General features: G+C 41.5%; 1 protein-coding gene across 1 annotated transcript in view; it reads left to right on the plus strand.

Moving 5' to 3' along the window:
- The window catches only part of HTR2A (5-hydroxytryptamine receptor 2A), a 103,474-nt gene that overhangs the window by 21,034 nt on the left and 61,592 nt on the right, over window positions 1-20,848 (plus strand). The window contains exons 2-3 of the mRNA XM_033948776.1: window positions 15,887-16,113; window positions 16,960-17,679. Of these exons, the coding sequence (XP_033804667.1) occupies window positions 17,223-17,679 (457 nt within the window). The 5' untranslated portion in view covers window positions 15,887-16,113; window positions 16,960-17,222. The remainder of the gene's footprint in view (window positions 1-15,886; window positions 16,114-16,959; window positions 17,680-20,848) is intronic.

A 20,848-nucleotide genomic window follows, 5' to 3' on the forward strand; every position in this document is an offset into this window, starting at 1 on the left:
AAGCTTCAAAAACATAGATTGCAGCGATTTACATAAAAGTAAAATTAAGCTGCTATATTCATATCACAGGCAAAAAAACCCTCAACATTCAGTATCATCAGTCAGCCACTAAATCCCACCAGCGTGTATATAGCAGTCAATTATCTGAGTATATATTGAAGTTGTGAATGTTTCCAGAAAAACGCTGCCAATCAGACGGCTCCCAAAGTTTCATTCATTTTAACAACTCTCCGTGAGCTCCCAACAAAGAACCTCGTGTCGCCGAACTCCAACGGCTCCTTCAGGGGAATGAAGATGAGCCAAACACTGACAAAACTTTCATGGCGGCCTGGAATAGGGGTCAACAAACATTTAAGCCCTGATTGGATGACATCATTTCCGTGTCGGCGGGAAATCCAAATCACAAAACTCTTAATAAAATTCTATTCATGTTCTTCCACATCTTTAAAAGAATGCATTCCATTTGATTCTCTGATTTAATCCTAATGGCCACACGGTGTTTAATTCAAAAATCAATCGCTGCTCTCTCCGAAGGAGTTTCCATTTTAGATCCCCCCCCCCCCCCCTACGCTGAGTGGAGATCATAGAATTGATCACAGCACATCTGAAGCTTTTAAACCAGGGGTGTCCAACCTGCGGCCCGAGGGCCGCATGCAGCCCCGTGAAGTATTTTGTGCGGCCCCGGTTAAGGGCGATGCAGTGTTTTCCTTTGCTGCCCCCGGGTGTTTACCATCTTGCTGGCTCCCCTCCTCTGTCTTGCTGCAGTGTTTGCGCGTTTGTGCAGCCCCAGAAACACTTTTTTCGGCCACTGCAGCCCAGGGAAGCCAAAAGGTTGGACACCCCTTCTTTAAACATATGTGTCTTGTTACTATGTTTAATGAAAACCTAGGCACTTACTTCACCTATATTTTGAATGAAGAGTACTATCATAGATCAATCCGTTCATGCAAGACGTTACCTCGCAAGTCTGCCCCACTTCATTCTATGAGCATTAGTAATGTTGATTTTTATGGGTCCTCAGAGGGCCACCACGCACTCAAATATATCTCATAGTGCGGGGCTTTATGCACCCTTTCGTCACTGGACCTATATTTTTATGTCTCATAAATGCTATTAACTTAACTTAGATATAAATATGCTAAAAGTACTTAGCTTAGTGACGCTAGTCGGGAGGGTAGAAAACATCAGTTGTCCAACATGTTTCGCCCAAATGACAGGGCTTTATCAAGGCTCCCTCTCCCTAGAAAAATAAAAAATATATATGTATTTTTCCTATATGCCTAGCCTTTTACCATATTACTTATATTAGGTGTACCATATTCATTATAAACTTTCAACCTCTTACCGTTTGAAATCATATTCTCCCTCCAATGCGTCAGAGACGAAATGGCGGTCACGCTTTTAGTCAGCTGTTTTATACGTATACACGACAACCACGTCCCATACTATTGGGGACGTCATTGTGTGACGTAGAGTTTGTTAAGCTTACTCCTCCCCTTTAATACTGTTTACCAGGTTAATTATACCAGACTGGATTCACAAACGTCCCCCAGAACCTAAATCATATTAATGAAGCCCATTCTAATTCATTATTTAATCCCTTAGGAACCACCGTGTTCAGGCGGTAGATCCAACGCTGTTCAGAAAAGTTTAACCTCCCCTCCCAATCACCCTCCAGCTCTTTATCACTCATACACTCTATCACTCTCCATCTTAAATGTTGGATTTCATGGTCTTTCTCAAGCCAGTGCTGGACTATAGGGGCCTGCAACGTCCTGGTATTGATACGAGATTTATGTTCATTCAACCGTATGTTAATCGCCCGTTTAGTTCGCCCCACGTACACCAAGTCACAGGGGCAAACAATAATGTATACCACCCTGATCGATTTACATGTCGTGTTTGACCTGGCTTTTACTGAATATCCTGATCTGCTCCTCGCTAGAAGAATTTAAGAGAATAGCTAAGGATTTGGGAAAACGGTTCCTAGAGAGAGGGTACCCCAGAAGTTCTATTAGACGGGCCTATTTGAGGGCCCGATACGCCCATAGGGAGTTACTACTTGTGGATAAACCTCGAGCCCAGGAGGAAGAGAGGATGATTTGTGTTCTCCCTTTCTCAAAGGCATCGGGGGTGCTGACCTCTCTTATTAAACAACATTGGCATATCCTTGGCTTACATGAGATTTTCTCTGAACCACCTCTATTTTCGTACCGTAGGGGTAAGACCATAGGTCAGACCCTTAGGAAAGTAACACATCCAATAGAATATGCTGAGCACAACAAATGTCACCAGTGCCAATGGTGTGATCTCACGCTGGAGGGGGCTCAATGGACTGACCCCCAATCAGGATATTCAGTAAAAGCCAGGTCAAACACGACATGCAAATCGATCAGGGTGGTATACATTATTGTTTGCCCCTGTGACTTGGTGTACCTGGGGCGAACTAAATGGGCGATTAACATATGGTTGAATGAACATAAATCTCGTATCAATACCAGGACGTTGCAGGCCCCTATAGTCCAGCACTGGCTTGAGAAAGACCATGAAATCCAACATTTAAGATGGAGAGTGATAGAGTGTATGAGTGATAAAGAGCTGGAGGGTGATTGGGAGGGGAGGTTAAACTTTTCTGAACAGCGTTGGATCTACCGCCTGAACACGGTGGTTCCTAAGGGATTAAATAATGAATTAGAATGGGCTTCATTAATATGATTTAGGTTCTGGGGGACGTTTGTGAATCCAGTCTGGTATAATTAACCTGGTAAACAGTATTAAAGGGGAGGAGTAAGCTTAACAAACTCTACGTCACACAATGACGTCCCCAATAGTATGGGACGTGGTTGTCGTGTATACGTATAAAACAGCTGACTAAAAGCGTGACCGCCATTTCGTCTCTGACGCATTGGAGGGAGAATATGATTTCAAACGGTAAGAGGTTGAAAGTTTATAATGAATATGGTACACCTAATATAAGTAATATGGTAAAAGGCTAGGCATATAGGAAAAATACATATATATTTTTTATTTTTCTAGGGAGAGGGAGCCTTGATAAAGCCCTGTCATTTGGGCGAAACATGTTGGACAACTGATGTTTTCTACCCTCCCGACTAGCGTCACTAAGCTAAGTACTTTTAGCATATTTATATCTAAGTTAAGTTAATAGCATTTATGAGACATAAAAATATAGGTCCAGTGACGAAAGGGTGCATAAAGCCCCACACTATGAGATATATTTGAGTGCGTGGTGGCCCTCTGAGGACCCATAAAAATCAACATTACTAATGCTCGTAGAATGAAGTGGGGCAGACTTGCGAGGTAACGTCTTGCATGAACGGATTGTTACTATGTTTAGTCATACAGTTTACAATTCTGCCATGATTTACATTGTATCTGTGTTCAACCAATCTAATTTTGCAAGTAATCTCAGTTTTGCTTGATTTTATGTCTATTGGTGCCATCTACTGGGCTACTTTTTACACCCCTGAGGAAGGCCCCTATGGCTGAAACATGGACCGTATTGGGGGTCCAGTATATGCTTTATTACAAAGGACTTTACTTGCCTGCCACTTTTTGTTTTATCTATGTGTATACTTGTGCAAATTTTAACTGTTATTTAACATTTCAAATGAACATAATTATCTACACAGTGGTTTGACCAGTGTCCCTTCCCCACTTCCGTTTCTCCTTATGCGTGGTATAATCAATATAACAAAGGAGACAAGGGCAATACAAAATGTTTATCACATTGGAGGATCCACAAGTTATCCGAGCTTAATTATCACAATCAAATCAATGCAGTAGACAGAAGTTTCTCTCAAAGACTGTGAATGATTAGATCTCTGGCAAACTTTCTTGACACACCCTCTGTATACACTTGTTATTAATATCTAAACTAGATTACTGCAACTCACTCTATAAGGGAATCACACAAAAGGAAATATGAAGATTACAAATAATTCAAAACACTGCAATAAAAATTATCATAAGAAAAAGGAAATTTGACCACTGGTTACCTACAAATCATAGAATCACTTACAAACCAGCTTTAATAATATTTAAGGTACAAATGTTTACAGCTCCACTATTCTTGGAAAGAGTACTTATCCCCCTATAACTCCTCACGAACTTATCCCCTATAACCCCTCACGAACTTATCCCCTATAACCCCTCATGAACTTATCCCCTATAACCCTTCACGTACTTATCCCCTATAACCCCTCACGAACACTAAGATCGGAGGGCAAAAATCTTCTTTCCATACCTTCTCTGAGGATCATAAACACAAGGTGTAATACCCTTTTTTCAGTTACAGCCCCTCAAATCTGGAATTTATTACCGGCTCAGTTGAGGGAAGAAAAAAATCCTAGATAAATCCAAAGGGAAACTAAAAAGTTTTCTATTCAAGGACGCTTTTGAATCACAATCCTTATGAGGCTTAAATGTTTTCGAATCATAACCTTTGTGAGGCTTTTGCTCATAGATATGTTTAATCCTTATGGTTTTTCCTTTTAAGTTCTCTTTCCTATATTGATTGTAGTTCCTCCCGTTTCCCTCTTGTTTTATAATAGAGCAGGGCTACCCAAGACCGGTCCTCGAGATCTATTGGCAGGCCAGGTTTTCATGATATCCGCAATGAATATGCATGAGAGAGATTTGCCTGCACTGCCTTCTTGGTATGCAAATCTCTCTCATGCATGTTCATTGTGGATATCATGAAAACCTGGCCTGCCAGTAGATCTCGAGGACCGGACTTGGGCAGCCCTGTAATAGAGTATACTTGTCCATGTTTATGTCATTGTCTACCAAAACAATTTGTTTGTCTCCCCCGTTTATATTGAACATCGCTTTGAAATTCTGAAAAAGTGATTTAATCAAACTTTTACATAAACTTGAAACTATTGGGAATTTGAATGTTCAATCCTTTGATCATCATCGGGCATACATTACACACTTAAAATGACCCTTATCTTCTTCTAGTGGTGAGGGCCATGCATCCAATTTACACAGTTGTTCTTTTAGATTAAGATCCCTGCTGTATGCCAATAAACACTCTTTATCTTTAAAACAATCATGTGAGTCTGTCATAGGGGGAAACACCCTCCAGGGATTCAAGACAAAGTTAGACAAGTTCCTGCTGAACCGGAACTTACGCAGGTAGGGCTAGTCTCAGTTATGGCGCTGGTCTTTGACCAGAGGACCGCCGCGTGAGCGGACTGCTGGGCACGATGGACCACTGGTCTGACCCAGCAGCAGCAATTCTTATGTTCTTATGAGTATAATAATTTCCAATATTTCTTAATACTCCTCCCAATCTCAGGTGATAACAAGGAATACCTCAATATGCAAGGAATTGTATAGACTTCATCTTTCTTCGCTCTATACATTAACAACTGCTCTCTTGGATTAAAGAATGCTCTCATTTTTATTTTTTTTTTGGCCTTATTAATCACCATTCTGGATAACCTTTATCAGTAAATTTCGCACTCAGTACACTTGCTTGTTCACAGAATTCCTTATCTGTATGGCAAATGCATCTATAACGCAAAAATTGAGACAAGGGAAGGCTGTTCTTTAACTGTACTGTATAGGGTGTATGCTAGAATAATGCAAGAAATTGTTCTGATCAGTCAGTTTATGGTATACGGTTGTTGCAAAACGACAGTTTTTCTCACTGATCTTCACATCAAGGAAATGAATCTTTGTAGGGTGATACAACAATTCAAACTTACCCCCTCTTTTACAAAGGTGCGCTAACCGATTAGCACGTCCACAGACTAACATGCACGCATTAGCGTTTAAGGTGCGCTAAATCGATTAGCATGCGCTAATCGGTTAGCGCACCTTAGTAAAAAGGGTGGCAGGAATTCAACTGGTCCACAAATCTATGTAAACAATCCACAGTTCTAGTCCACAAGACAAAAATGTCATCAATAAATCTAACCTACATTTTCACATATTCAAAACCTTCTGTGCAATACACCCTCGTCTCTACAAACTTTGCCATGAATAAATTGGTGATTTAAGGGGCAAAAGTTGCTCCCATTGCTACTCCCGAGGTTATGGTAAAAATTGTTATTGAAAACAAACTCAATTTTCTTCATAGCTATTGAAGTAATTTCCAACATAAACTCTGATGTGACCGTTGGAGTTTGGCAAAACGAGGTTCCTTGTTGGGAGCTGAAGGAGCGTTTTTAAAATGAATGGACGTTTGGGAGCCATCTAATTGGCAACGGTTTGGTGGAAACATTCACAAGTTTGATATATGCTCAGATAAGTGACTGCCATACACGTGCTTGTGGCATTTTGTTCTACTTCAGTGGTTGACTGATTATATCGAGAGTGAAGGTTTTTTTTGCCTGTGATAAGAATATAGCAGCTTTATTTTACTTTATGTAAATCACTGCAATACAGTGATACCTTGGAATCCGAACTTAATCCGTTCCAGAACCCCATTCGAGTTCCAAGACAATTTTTCCCATTGAAAATAATAGAAACTGGATTAATCTATTCCTGGGTCTCACAAACTCAAATTTTAACAGGAAATACACTGGATTTTAAGGTAAAATATTAACAAATATTCCAAAGCAGCATTCAGATTCTGAGGTACAAACACACATATACAATGTGCAGGGCATTCGGATTCCAAAGCAGAGTTCGGATTCTGGGGCACAAACACACATATACAATGTGCAAGACAAAATTTACTACAAAAAAAAGTTTGAATTCCAAGTCGTTCGAGTTCTAGGGCGTTTGGATTCCGAGGTACCACTGTCTATGTTTTGAGCAAATCTAGGAACTACTAGTGAACAAGCCTTCCGTGTGACAAAGTATATGAACCTGCACATTAACCCATGAATTCTATAAATAGCGCTTCCAATTCCATGTGCAAATTTAGGTGCAATTCCATGTGCAAATTTTAGAATTATTAGAAGGGCTAGTAATGTCCAATAAGGCGATATGATCACAGCATTTTGGAATACATAATGATGTCCAATTTAAAAGCATCTCCACATGCAAAGAGCAGAATTTACACATGTAGATTGCACACTCATAAATGGTGATTTTAGAACACTGCTATTTACATGGGGAAATCCACACCATTTATTTATTTATTTAACAAATTAATATACCACTTACAAAACTAAGCAGTTTACAGTCAGCATACAAAAATTTTTTAAAGACAGTACATCTTATATCTATCAAAAGCTACTGCTACCCACATTGCAGACTAAAACCTATTTATTCACATGATATTATCAATACAAAACATTAAATCCTCTAGTCTTCAATGATATCACAACTCCAATCAAACTAACTATCATAAAAAGGCATTTCACATAAACGCATCAACAAATAATTGCATTTTCAAAAACTTTTTAAAGATCTCTCTGGACTTACACTATCGCAACTGCCCTGGCAATTTGTTCTAACAATTCACTCTTGCAACAGAGAACATCGAATTTCTAACTCTTACGTATGTTATGCTCCTCTCTTTCTCAGTAGAAAATCTCATGGCATTTTCAGATCTCAATACCTTTCTTGAATGGTATATCTCTAACATCTCTTGATAACATCCAGGTGCTTTATCATATAGCACTCACTGAATTATCGAAAGTATTTTGTATTGGATCCTTTGCTGAACAGGAAGCCAATGGAGCAGCAGAGTTCATCAACACTTGTAGAGCCTTACTCTTAGTTTTCACCACTCCCAAATACAGTGCATTACAATAGTCTAATCTAATCATTATTAATGTTTGCACCACAGAGTGAAAATCATAAGGCAACAACATTGGCTTCAACCCATACAGCATGTGCAATTGAGCATAACCCATCTGTATCATTTTCATAATTTGATACCCCACTGTCAGAGCTGAGTCTAATCACACTCCCAATATCAACATCTCCTTTTTCACTGGTTGTTGTGTCTCCATCACAGACATACATTCCAAATCAGGTTCATCTTTTTCTCTCCCCACTATTAACAACTGTCTTATTAACATTCAACTTCAAATCATGCCTACTTGTCCAATTAACAACTCTCTCCATGCAAAAATTCAATCTCATAGAAACATAGAAACATAGAAAATGACGGCAGAAAAGGGTCACGGCCCATCAAGTCTGTCCACTCTAATGACCCATCCCCTAACTTCCTCCATGAAGAGATCCCACATGGCTATCCCATTTTTTCTTAAACTCTGGCACGCTGCTGGCCTCAATTACCTGTAGTGGAAGATCATTCCAGTGATCAACCACCCTTTTGGTGAAGAAGTACTTCCTGGTGTCGCCATGAAATTTCCCATCCCTGATTTTCAACGGATGCCCTCTTGTTGCTGTGGGTCCTATAAGAGAAAAGATATCTTCTTCCACCTCGATACGGCCCATGACATATTTGAACGTCTCAATCATGTCTCCCCTCTCTCTGCGTTCCTCGAGTGAGTATAGCTGCAACTTACCCAGTCGTTCCACATATGGAAGATCCTTGAGTCCTGAGACCATCCTGGTGGCCATTCACTGAACCGACTCAACTCTCAGCACATCTTTTTGGTAATGTGGCCTCCAGAATTGTACACAATATTCCAGATGAGGTCTCACCATGGATCTGTACAACGACATTATGACTTCGGGCTTTCGGCTGACGAAACTTCTACAGATACAACCCATGATTTGTCTAGCCTTGGATGAAGCTTTCTCCACTTGATTGGCAGCCTTCATGTCTTCACTAATGATCACTCCCAAGTCTCATTCTGCTGCAGTCCTTGCTAAGGTCTCACCATTTAGGATGTAAGTTCTGCATGGATTTCTGCTACCAAGGTGCATGACCTTACATTTTTTGGCATTGAAACTTAGTTGCCATGTTTTTGACCAATGTTCCAGTAAGAGTAGGTCCTGCATCATACTGTCGGGCACTGTGCTTTTGCCTACTATGTTGCATAGTTTGGCGTCATCGGCAAATAATGTAATTTTACCTCGAAGCCCCTCAGCCAAGTCTCTTACGAAGATGTTAAATAGGATTGGGCCCAAGACCGAGCCCTGCGGCACTCCACTAATCACCTCCGACATTTCGGAGAGGGTACCGTTCACCACCACCCTCTGAAGTCTACCTCCAAGCCAGTCCTTAACCCATGCAGTTAATGTTTCACCTAATCCCATCGAACTCATCTTGCTCAATAACCTGCGGTGTGGGACGCTATCAAACGCTTTACTGAAGTTCAAGTACACGATGTCCAGGGACTCCCCCATATCCAGCTTTCTTGTTACCCAGTCAAAGAAGCTGATTAGATTTCAAGGGGCTATCGAAGAGGTGTGGTTTGTGGGACTCGGGCAGGGTAAAAATCTACATGCATATTCCAAGAAAGGAAAATATATCTATGGGGCAAAGTATCCCTGTCAGATTTTACACCAGCTCAACTTTTCTTACGGTGACCCCATCTGAGATTACTCTAGAGAGGATTATGACAGACTTTGGTGAATTTACTGACATTGGTGAATCTTTGGTGAATATACTGACATTTCAAAATAATTTCCACACACATTAAGATAATTTTGAAAAGCAAGCATTATTTAAGAAGATTTTTTATATGAGGGGCCACTGGAAATTTCTCAGCCTTACTAACAAAGTTGGGACAGTCTCCATTGAGGGCTATACACATAGTCCAGTGATTTTCCACTTTTTTTTGTTCTGTCAGAAAAATACAGAACAAAAAAAAAGTGGAAAATTGCTGGACTGTGTATAGCCCTTGATGGAGACTGTCCCAACTTTGTTGGTTGAACTGAGAACTTTTCAGCAGTCCCTCGTAGAGACAGAAAATGATATTAAAAATCTTAAGGCAGCCCAAGTGGCCTTTATTAAAGTTATAAGCTATCTTTGAAATGAAATGAAATGAAGCTTAGGAAAACGTAGCTAGAAATTATAATTTTGGGTTTTTTATTTGCAAAACTGTTTATTGGTCAAAAGCACAATCAAAAAGCAGCAGACAGAATAATATAGCATAGACCAAATTTTCAAAACCATAAAATCCTCTCCCACCCCCACCCAAAAGAAATATATATAAAAAAATAAATATAAAGAAATAAAAGGCATGGAGCAGCAGAGGGGCAAATGTCACAAACAATACAAGAAAATAACTGCTCAGTCAAATATTCAATACATGGCTACGAGCATACCCGGTCAAAGAGACCCAGAAAGTTTCCCAAGTAAGTTGTAATTGATGGCCCTTAACGGAGTCCATCTCAGAAATGTCACAACACTCCATCTTCAATTGATAAATCATCAAGGAATGCCATTGTGCCAAGGTAGGAGGATGTGCACCTAGTCAATGTACTAAAATAGATTTCTTTCCAAACAATAAGGCACGCTTCAAAAAAGTACGTAGGCCTCTCGGAACAGGATGAACCAAGGCTGAAGTAGTGAAGAAAATAGGGTTCAAAATAAATAAATAAATAAATTTCCGCCCTTGAAGCTTGTATCACCTAAAGAAATGCCAAAGAAATACAAGGGGGTGCTGAAAAGTTCTCAACCCAACCAACTTCCTAAATCTTATTTTGCCACTGTAGCAGTGGAAAGAGTGTTATTTTAGTTTTATAAGATGCCAATTTGCAGACTCTAAAAAAATAAACTAAGGTCTTTTCAGCTACAGTGGCAAAACAAAGTCAGATTTAAACTGAAAAAACACCATGAACACCTTCTTTCACATCAAGCAGCATTGTGGGGTAAAGACCTAGATCAACTGCTTTCGCCTACTACTTATGAGGAATTCAGAAAACATCTAAAAACTCAACTGTTCCTAAAGTATCTAGACAACTGACCCACTCATCTTCTTTCTCCTCCATAGTGATTCCTCTTTCTCCTCCATAGTGATTCTCTCTTTCTCCTCAACAACGCATTTCCGGTCCTATTAACTCTCCTCTTCCCCCCTCTTAAATTCAATCAATTTGTACCTCGCTTAATCTATTGTAAACCGCATAGAACTTAACGGTATTGCAGTATATAAACTGTTATTATTATTATTATTTAGAAAGTTGGTTGGGCCATGAACATTTTAGCACCCCCTTGTATATTACAGATGTGCAATAAGTTCCACTAGAGAAAGTTCATCCAGTACCTGGAAGCTGCTATAGCTCAATAAGTAAAAGCCCTGTGCTTATCTTCCAGAGGTCATGGGTTCAAATCCCCCCAACCAGCTCCCCCAGCATGTTTTTTTTTGGCCAGGTACTAGTGACCTGGATTGGCCACCTTGAGAACGGGTTACTGGGCTTGATGGACCATTAGTCTGATCCAGTAAGGCTATTCTTATGTTCTTATGTACCTCGAGTATATTATTTACCTCTACCAAAGAGTTCTGAAACAAATCAAGAGTTGGAAGCAGTGGCGTAGTGAGGGCGTGAGGCGCCCAGGATGGCGGCGCTCCTCCCCGCCCTCCTCTCCGCCCCCCACCTCCACACACTCCTTTCCCGCACCCTCCTGCCACGAGTGTGCCATATCCCTTCCCCCGTACCTCTGTAACATTCTTGGCATGAGCAGCAACTCCCAAGCTGCTGTCGTGCCAGCGTTGGCTCTTCCTCTGACATCATTTCCTAGGCGCGGGTCCAGGAAGTGATGGCAGCTTGGGGGTTGCTGCTCGCACGAGGAATGTTACAGAGGTACATACAGGGCAGGATTAATTCATTGAGGGCCCCTAGGCACACAAGTACACTGGGCCCCCTGCCCCGCCCCACCCCACCATGCGCCCAGGTGGAAACAGGAAGCTGCGTCAGAGGGACGCTTTGGGCAAGTAGCACCGCTTGCACAATTACAGTTCCTATTGCCTCTCTTACCCGCGTTGCTTGCTTGTCTTACTTTCCGTTGATGGGGGGGCGTGTTGCCGATCGGGGTGGGGCCCGCGTTGCCGATCAATGCTGGAGGGGCCATTTGGAAAAAACAATGTTGATGCCCTTCTTCATTGGTCACCCCTGACCATTTCAGGCCCTAGGCACGTACGTAGTAAATGATGAATGATGGCAGATAAAGGCCTGAACAGTCCATCCAGTCTGACCACCAGTCATACCCATCAAAAATTCATGATCAAATTAACTTGTCTCTTCTTTAATACACCTGGAAAACAGACTGCAAAGTCCACCTACAATTGTCCTAGGCTCCAAATGCTGACGTTGCAGTCCAAGCTCTCTCCAGCCTATCCAACCATCCCGCCCGTAGGAAATCATCCACAAGACTGGCCAGCAACATCCCCATGTTCCAAGTTAGTGGAGTTCCCATTGATGCTCTCCCCAGCCCATCCCACACCAAATCACAACACATGGGGCACAGACAGTGCAAGTCTGTCCAGCTCCGGTCCTAGTTCCTTAATTTACATCCTTCTTTAATTTGCATCCTTCATTTTCTAATTTAAGATCCTTTATGTTTATCCCACACTTTTTGGGAATTCCATCAGCGCTTTCTTCTCCACCACTTCCCTCGGAAGGGCATTCCAGGCATCTACCTCCCTCTCCGTGAAAAAGAATTTCCTAACATTGCTCCTGAGTCTTCCTCTCTGCAACCTCGGATTATGCCCTCTACTTTTACCATTTTCTCTTCTCTGGAAAAGATTTGGTTTTATAAGAAGGGAAGCGGCGAGCACATATGGAAGTGGGGGGGGAGGGGGGGGAGGAGGGACAGGATGGGAAAGGAGTGGGGGGTGAAGAGGAGGATGGTGCCTGCCCCCTCACCAAGACAGCACCCAGTGCAGACTGTCCCCCACGCCTCACCCCTTACTAAGACTCTGGTTGGAAGGTCCTCTGGATGTTTCAGCTTATCCTGGAGACCTCTGACACTTAATCAGTGATAAGCTCCAGGTAGTAACTTTTGAACTGGTATCAGATACACAGTGGTTGTTAAATTAATTTTTCTGACACAGAGAGGACCTCTTTCATGGTTAAAAATTCAAGTATTTCCTGATGTCTCTTGTGATATCCAGAGATGTAGATGGCTGGCTAAAGAAAGGAAAGATTTAAAATATAAGGACTCTAAACTGACATTTGTCCCAGATTTTGCCAGGCGAACGGCCAATTTGAGGAAGCAATTCTTATCATTTCGACCACAATTGCGGCAGCTTGGGGCAAAATTTGGTCTTTTTTATCCAGTGATCATGAAGATAACCTATGCTAACAGAACCTCTCAATGTGACGACCCTGAAAAGCTACGTGAAATTATTGCACAGCAATCAGAGCCAACGAATTGTAGAAGTTGGCTGTTATATGGTGATTGTGAAGTGGAGGGTTTGGTTGTGTAATTTTTTTTTATTTTTTTTTTATTTTCAGTTTTCTGATTTTTGGTTCATTTTTGCTGTGAGGAGAATCCTGAGAGATTCTTTAGATGGAACGTTTATTGGAATTGAAAGATACACAGTTCCTTTTGTTGAGACCAGGGGTACATCAGTTAGGGGCAACCTTCTTTTTGAGGTACCAATGTACTGTAAATGTGTAGTCAGATTTCAGTCCTATGAATGTTTTTTGTTTTTTATCCAGTCACAATGGCTTGATTGTCCTATACTTGGCTCACTTTTATTACATATGAAGGGGGTGCTGAAAAGTTCTCAGTCCAACAACCAACTTCCTAAATTCTTAGCATTATTTTGCCACTGTTATCTTATTTCATTAAGTGCCAATCTGCAGGAAAAAAGTTCTATGTTTTGATATTTTTTTCAGATCATTGATTGAACCATATCTACATCATTCTCTTCTTGGTTGACCCGAGACCTTTTCAGCACTCCCCCTAGTGTGAAGACTTTCAGTCTCTGGTAACCATAGCCGATACTATGTCATAATGCCTTATTCAACCAATAAAAGCCAACCTCATCAGTGATGTCACAATGGCTTGATTGCCTTATACTTGGCTCACTTTTATTACATATGAAGGGGGTGCTGAAAAATTCTCAGTCCAACAACCAACTTCCTAAATTCTGAGCGTTATTTTGCCACTGTAGCTGAAAAGAGTGTTATCTTATTTTGTTAAGTGCCAATCTGCAGAAACAAAATTCTATGTTTTTTGACATTGTTTCAGATCATTGAATGAATCCTATCTACATCATTCTCTTCTTGGTTGGCCCGAGAACTTTTCAGCACTCCCCCTAGTGTGAAGACTTTCAGTCTCTGGTAACCATAGCCGATACTATGTCATAATGCCTTATTCAACCAATAAAAGCCAACCTCATCAGTGATGTCACAATGGCTTGATTGCCTTATACTTGGCTCACTTTTATTACATATGAAGGGGGTGCTGAAAAATTCTCAGTCCAACAACCAACTTCCTAAATTCTGAGCGTTATTTTGCCACTGTAGCTGAAAAGAGTGTTATCTTATTTCGTTAAGTGCCAATCTGCAGAAACAAAATTCTATGTTTTTTTGACTTTGTTTCAGATCATTGATTGAACCATATCCACCGTTCTCTTCTTGGTTGGGCTGAGAACTTTTCAGCACCCCCTTGTATTTCAATATCTGTGAAGAAAACCAGCACCACCGCCAAAGAATTTTGTAATTCATTTAGTGAAACAGCAAGCATTTCTAGCTTTTTCTTCAGATAGCATTTACGCAATTGGATCATTTGTTGTTGTTTTTTCTGGGCTGATGACTTATTTGTTGTTGTTTCTTTCTCAAAAGTACTCTGAGGTTAACTGTACCTTCAAACTCCTGACACGTAAACTTGGTGCTATGAATATCCATGGTTTTGTTTTCAGTTTTGGCAACACAACAAAGCTAGCTCCCTTTCTCTTTGCCACCCATTTCTGCAAACAACAAAATTTATAATCAGAGGGCCCAATGTCATTCCTTCAATTTGGGGCTCACAATAAAAAGCTGCAACCTTTAGGATTCAAAACCGCCTATGTGTAGTGCTATTGGTCCCAATCATATCTAGCTTTAAGAACATAAGAATTGTCATTCTGGGACAGACCGAAGGTCCCAAATACCTAGCTAGATCCCAAGTAGTAAAACAGATTTTATGCTGCTTAGCCTACAAATAAACAGTGGATTTCCCCAAGCCATCTCAATAATAACCTATGGACTTCTCTTTTAGGAAATTATCTGAACTTTTTTTTTAAACCCTGCTAAGCTAACTGAATTTACCACATTCTCTGGCAACAAATTCCAGAGTTTAATTACACTTTGGGTGAAGAAATATTTTCTCCAGTTTGTTTTAAATCTATTGCTTAGTAGCTTCATTGCATGCTCCCTAGTCCTAGTATTTTTGGAAAGAGTGAACAAGCGATTCACTTCTAACCTTTTCACTCCACTCATTATTTTATAGATCTCTTATCATATCACCCCTCACCCCTGAGCTGTCTCTTCTCCAAGCTAAAGAGCCCTAGTCGCTTTAGACTTTCCTCATCGGGGAAGTCATCCCATCCCCCATCTTAAACTCTTTTTGGTACAGTACATCTTGTATATACAAAAAAGAATGCAGCTCCCAAAAATCAATGTACTGTTTAAGTGGAAATTTGAAAATCTGCAAGTAAAAGTACACACCACTGATTCTTTGAATGTACAGTATTTAACTCTCTAGATCTATTCATTAGATCCTCTGCAGCACATCCTTGGTGGAGTTTTACAGTTTTGTAGGAGATCTCTTTCCTCTCTCTCTCTCTCTCTCTCTCTCTCTACCTGTACTCTGAAAATAGCAAAGCAGGGAGCTTGCAGAGCTAGAGGTCTGTCCTCTGCGGGCTGCTTCCTAGCAGCTTATGACATGCAGCTGGTGGGAGGTCTGACAAAGGGATCTAGGCAAGGCAGCAAGAATTCCGCTCCTGTAGGAATCATTGATCCCTGCCTGAAGATTATTTTACAGTGTGCATGGGGGGGAGGGGGGCTTTTTTTCAGGCATTTGGCCAGTGCTCGTGATGATCTCGTTTTATTTTAGGCTATACACCGTGCTCACTGATCAAGCGTTCAGGAGGGGCTGACCGCATCTCAGAAGGAAAACGAGAACAGAAGCTGGCACCACAGTTTCAAAGTCAAGAAAACTATCAGGGAATAATTGCGTTATGGAGCACGGAGGGGACAGAACCTGCACGCGACCACACCAATATCTATTTCAAGCATGGCCAGAGAAAATAGGCAGCTGCGCTTTGTAGCCGTCTTCTGGAGGTTAGTCTTGCATTATACTCCTTGAAAGCTTGTTCTAGTCTAGTTTATTGCTGTTTGCTTTAACATGCGTGTTGTTTAAGGAGCCATTATAACCTCTAATAGCTAACCGTACAATTTCTGTCCTTAATTTAGAGCCAGGCTTCCACATCAACATAATCACTGTAAATAAACAGGGAAATCAAAAAGTTAAGTGCTAAGGATGCCCCTAAGGCTTAAAATGAGTGCACCGGTAGCATAAATCCGAGATTAAATTTAAGTTCGATCTAGAGCGGTGGTTCTCAACCTTGTCCTCGAGGACCACCAGCCAATCGGGTTTTCGGGATAGCCCTAATAAATATGCATGAGACAGATTTGCATATAATGGAGGTGACAGGCATGCAAATCTGCGCCATGCATATTTATTAGGACTATCTCAAAAACCCAACTGGCTGGTAGTCCTCCAGGACAGGGTTGGGAACCACTGATCTAGAGAATCCCTGTAGTTGTTATTGTATAAAGAAACAATTCTAGAACCACTGAGCCAAATTAACTTTCTTAAGCCGGAGTGAGTGCACTGATAGCATAAATCCGAGATTAAACTTAAGTACGATCTAGAGAATCCCTAGTTATTGTATACAGAAACACTGAGCCAAATTAACTTTCTTAAACCGAGTGAGTGCACTGGTAGCATAAATCCGAGATTAAATTTAAGTACGATCTAGAGAATTCCTGTAGTTGTGTTATTGTATAAACACTGAGCCAAATTAACTAACTTTCTTAAACCGTTTAGAACTGGTAGGGGTCTCCAATTATCGTTTCCTTGTCTTGTTTAATATTGTTGCGTTTAAAATTGCGTTCCTCTCCTAGATCCAGTACTAATGGACAGCCAGAGACGGTCCAGGAGGAAGTGCCGGCACCCAAGCTGTTTTATTTTTAAGCCGGGCTACTTGGTTGGCTCTCTGAAACTTCAGATGCCCCGAATCTTTGCCTCCAACGCGCCTGCCCGTTTCCGCCTGATGCTAAAAAGGAGTTTGCACTTGCTCGGTTTCTAGAGACACCCAGGACATGGAGAGCGGGACGAGCGGAGCGGACCGGGTTCGGTTCTGCGCGGCGCGGGCCCTGAAAGAGTGATGGTGGCCAAAGGCTGCTCGCCGCTATTCCTTCGCCATCTCTCCTCGCAAAGTTCAAGCCTGGCCATGGATATTTGGGGCAAAGGGGAGAACTTTCCGAATGTCACCACGAGCTCCTTCCTCCGCCTAACCAGTCCCGACGAGCGAGGCTGTTTGAGCGACGCGGAAGCCGGAGGGGCCAACGCTTCGGACAGAATCAACTGGACCGCGGACGCCGAAAACCTCACGGACCTCTCTTCCGAGGGCAGCGCGGCTTCCCCAGTTAAAAACTGGCCAGCCCTGCTGACTGTCACCGTCATCGTGGTAACCATCGCCGGAAATATACTGGTCATTCTGGCTGTGTTGTTGGAGAAAAAGCTGCAGAACGCTACCAATTATTTTCTGATGTCCCTTGCCATCGCTGATATACTGCTGGGGTTTCTTGTCATGCCGGTTTCCATGCTAAACATACTGTACGGTGAGTATCCCTGCAAAGTGCACCCATTAGTCTGACAAAACTAAACCTGCTTGCGTGAGAGACGTCATTTGTAGCGTCCGAAACAATCAGGTTGTCTTCTAGAAAAAGAAATGACCTTTCCGATCATTTCTGTCCTACAAGAAAGCTTTTGCAGCTCTGAAATATGCAGCCATGGAACTTACCTGCAGAGGGCAGCACTGAGACTCGGGGGGCCAGACGCTTCATGTTTTGTATCCCTAGGAAAATATTTTCCACACCTGGCCCCAGATGCATTGAGTTCTCTAGAAAGACATTTTAAATGGACATAATGAATGTAAATGCAAAATTTATAATCCAGAAATGGTCTCTATATTGTATTTTCAACAAAGCATAGGTGTGCTTTTGAGGATGAGAGAATGTGTGTGAGAGAGAGAGCATTTTTGTATCTGCCTAAATATGGGGTCTTTTACTAAGGCATGCTAGACGATTTAGCACGCGCTAAATATTAGCATACGCTAAATGTTAACGCGTCCACCAAATATAGGGCTCTTTTTACTCAAGATTAGCGCACGCTAACCCCGCACTACATGAAAAATACTAACACAAGCTCTATAGAGGCGTTAGCGTGTAGCACACACGGCTGTGTAGCGCACGCTAAAACCGCTAGCACAGCTTAGTTAAAGGAGTCCATAATATAATCGGCCAGCGCGCCTTAGTAAAAGACCCCCATATGTATGTTTTGTATATAAAGGCAAAACCTCTTTTTTTCAGCTACTGCAAAGTGAAACACCCCTCTAGACAGGTAAAACATACCTTTCATGTTGTAAAACAATGGCTCCATATCAGGGGTAGGGAACTCCGGTCCTCGAGAGCTGTATTCCAGTCGGGTTTTCAGGATTTCCCCAATGAATATGCATTGAAAGCAGTGCATGTAAATAGATCTCATGCATATTCATTGGGGTAATCCTGAAAACCCAACTGGAATACGGCTCTCGAGGACCGGAGTTCCCTACCCCTGCTCCATATGTTTGTTAAAAATCTATGTCACTCTTTAATCATTGGACCCTCTACAGCAGGGGTGTCCAATGTCGATCCTCGAGGGCCGCAATCCAGTCGGGTTTTCAGGATTTCCCCAATGAATATGCATGAGATCTATTTGCATGCACTGCTTTCATTGTATGCTAATAGATCTCATACATATTCATTGGGGAAATCCTGAAAACCCGACTGGATTGCGGCCCTCGAGGACTGACATTGGACACCCCTGTTCTACAGACATGTTTTATTGTTAAGAAAAGCCTCCGAGAATAAGTCATGCTATAATCATTGGTGTGATATTAGGAGACAGAAGGGGGGGGCCAAGAGAGTAGGAGTTGCTGATTAAAGCTATTAACCCCCCCCCCCCCCATAAATGCAGCTGCTGCTCTACTTGGAACATACTCGCTTGAATACGAATGCAAGGAAAATCCATGAGCTGCGTTTAAAACAGGAGGTCTCACCTGACCCTCCAATCTGTCATACTTGGCCTCTCCCACGAAACAAAAAGCCCGAGTTTTAAATTAATACAAAGGAGATGCATTACAGGGTAGCTTTTGAGGGAAAAATTGAAGACAAAATACACAGCTAGATTTTTTATTTTCTTTTTCCTTCAATGTGAAGTTTAAGCATGTATAAATGTGTGTGTTTCTATTCATTTTAAATATAATTGAAAATATGGCAGTACTTTTAAACAGCCTCCTACTGATGACACATCAGAAGTAACCTGACAAATCATTAGATTTTCTTTATTCATAACATGGATGTTCTGTGTTTGTTGCCCTTGATTTTGCTGAGTGAGACCCTCTAGTTGCAGCTGTACAACTGTATTGACATTGCCTGTTCGAGCTAACATTTTTGAAAATAATACTCTGTCTTCTTTTATTCTAACTTTCTTTAGTAAAAAGTCAAAAGAGATATTCATCTCACCCGGATAACTTGGTAGATACAAAGGACAGTTAAAAACTGACTCCACCCCTTTTACAAAACTGTAGTGCCAGCTGCAGTGGTAACAGCTCCAACGCTCATAGGAATTTTAACACCATGGCCGGCGCTAAAAACCACGCTACGGTTTTGTAAAATGGGTGGGGGGTGGCGGGGGGGGGGGGGGAGGTTAGTGATAGACAATAGAAAATAGTGCTAAATGTTGATCTCATTTAGAACTATTAATGGACTGCCTAAGAAATCAGCCCTGGGGTTATTCTGCTCACTATTTTTATGAGTGGTATTGCAGAAGGATATTTAGTAAATATGTGCATTTCTATGTTCATTCTGCTGCCCCTCAATATCTCTCCTCGCTTCTGTCTCCTTATACACCTCCCAGAGAACTCCGTTCCTCAGATAAGTCACTCTTAGAGTTACCCTTTTCCTCCACTGCCAATTCCAGACTTTGCTCCTTTCATCTAGCTGCCCCCTATGCCTGGAATAAATTACCCAAGTTTGTCCATCAAGCCCCTTCCCTTGTTTAAAAGCAGACTGAAAACCCACCTTTTTTATATAGCTTTCAACCCTTAACCCTATTCCTCTGCCCTCCAACCCAGCCCGCTGATTAACCGTTCCCCTTAACTGTATCCATGACATCCTGTTTGTCTGTCTTGCCTGCTAGATTATAAGCTCTTTAGAGCAGGGACTGTTTTCTTATTCTTTGTGACTGTGCAGCTCTGTGTGCATCTGGTAGCACTATAGAAATAATTACTAATAGTAGTATAACATGAAGACCTGCAAAAAAAATAAAAGGACATTCCTTAAGACAGTGGTATTCATTCCAGTTTATGAGGGCTGTTGACAGGTTAGGTGTTCAGGATATCCCTAATGAATATGCATGAAGGAGATCTGCATAAATTACATTACATTAGTGATTTCTATTCCGCCATTACCTCGCAGTTCAAGGTGGATTGCATCCAAACTAAAACAAGAATTACATTCAAAATTTGAAGGAATAGAATAAGCGATGACATAGAATTTTTAAGGTAATATATGTTGGGTAAAGAGTTACCAAAGGGAACTGGAGGTCTTTAGGAGATAAGAATAGGGTGAAATTATGGGTTTTAGATAACGTTTGGTAGATAAAAGAGTATTGGAGAGATCTAAGGGTAAATAGAGTGTTGGATATTGGGTTGGGATTGGTCGTACTGGATAGGTTTTATGTGTTTTT

This window comes from Geotrypetes seraphini, chromosome 6 (genome assembly GCF_902459505.1).
Source record: "Geotrypetes seraphini chromosome 6, aGeoSer1.1, whole genome shotgun sequence".
Classification (NCBI taxonomy): domain Eukaryota; kingdom Metazoa; phylum Chordata; class Amphibia; order Gymnophiona; family Dermophiidae; genus Geotrypetes; species Geotrypetes seraphini.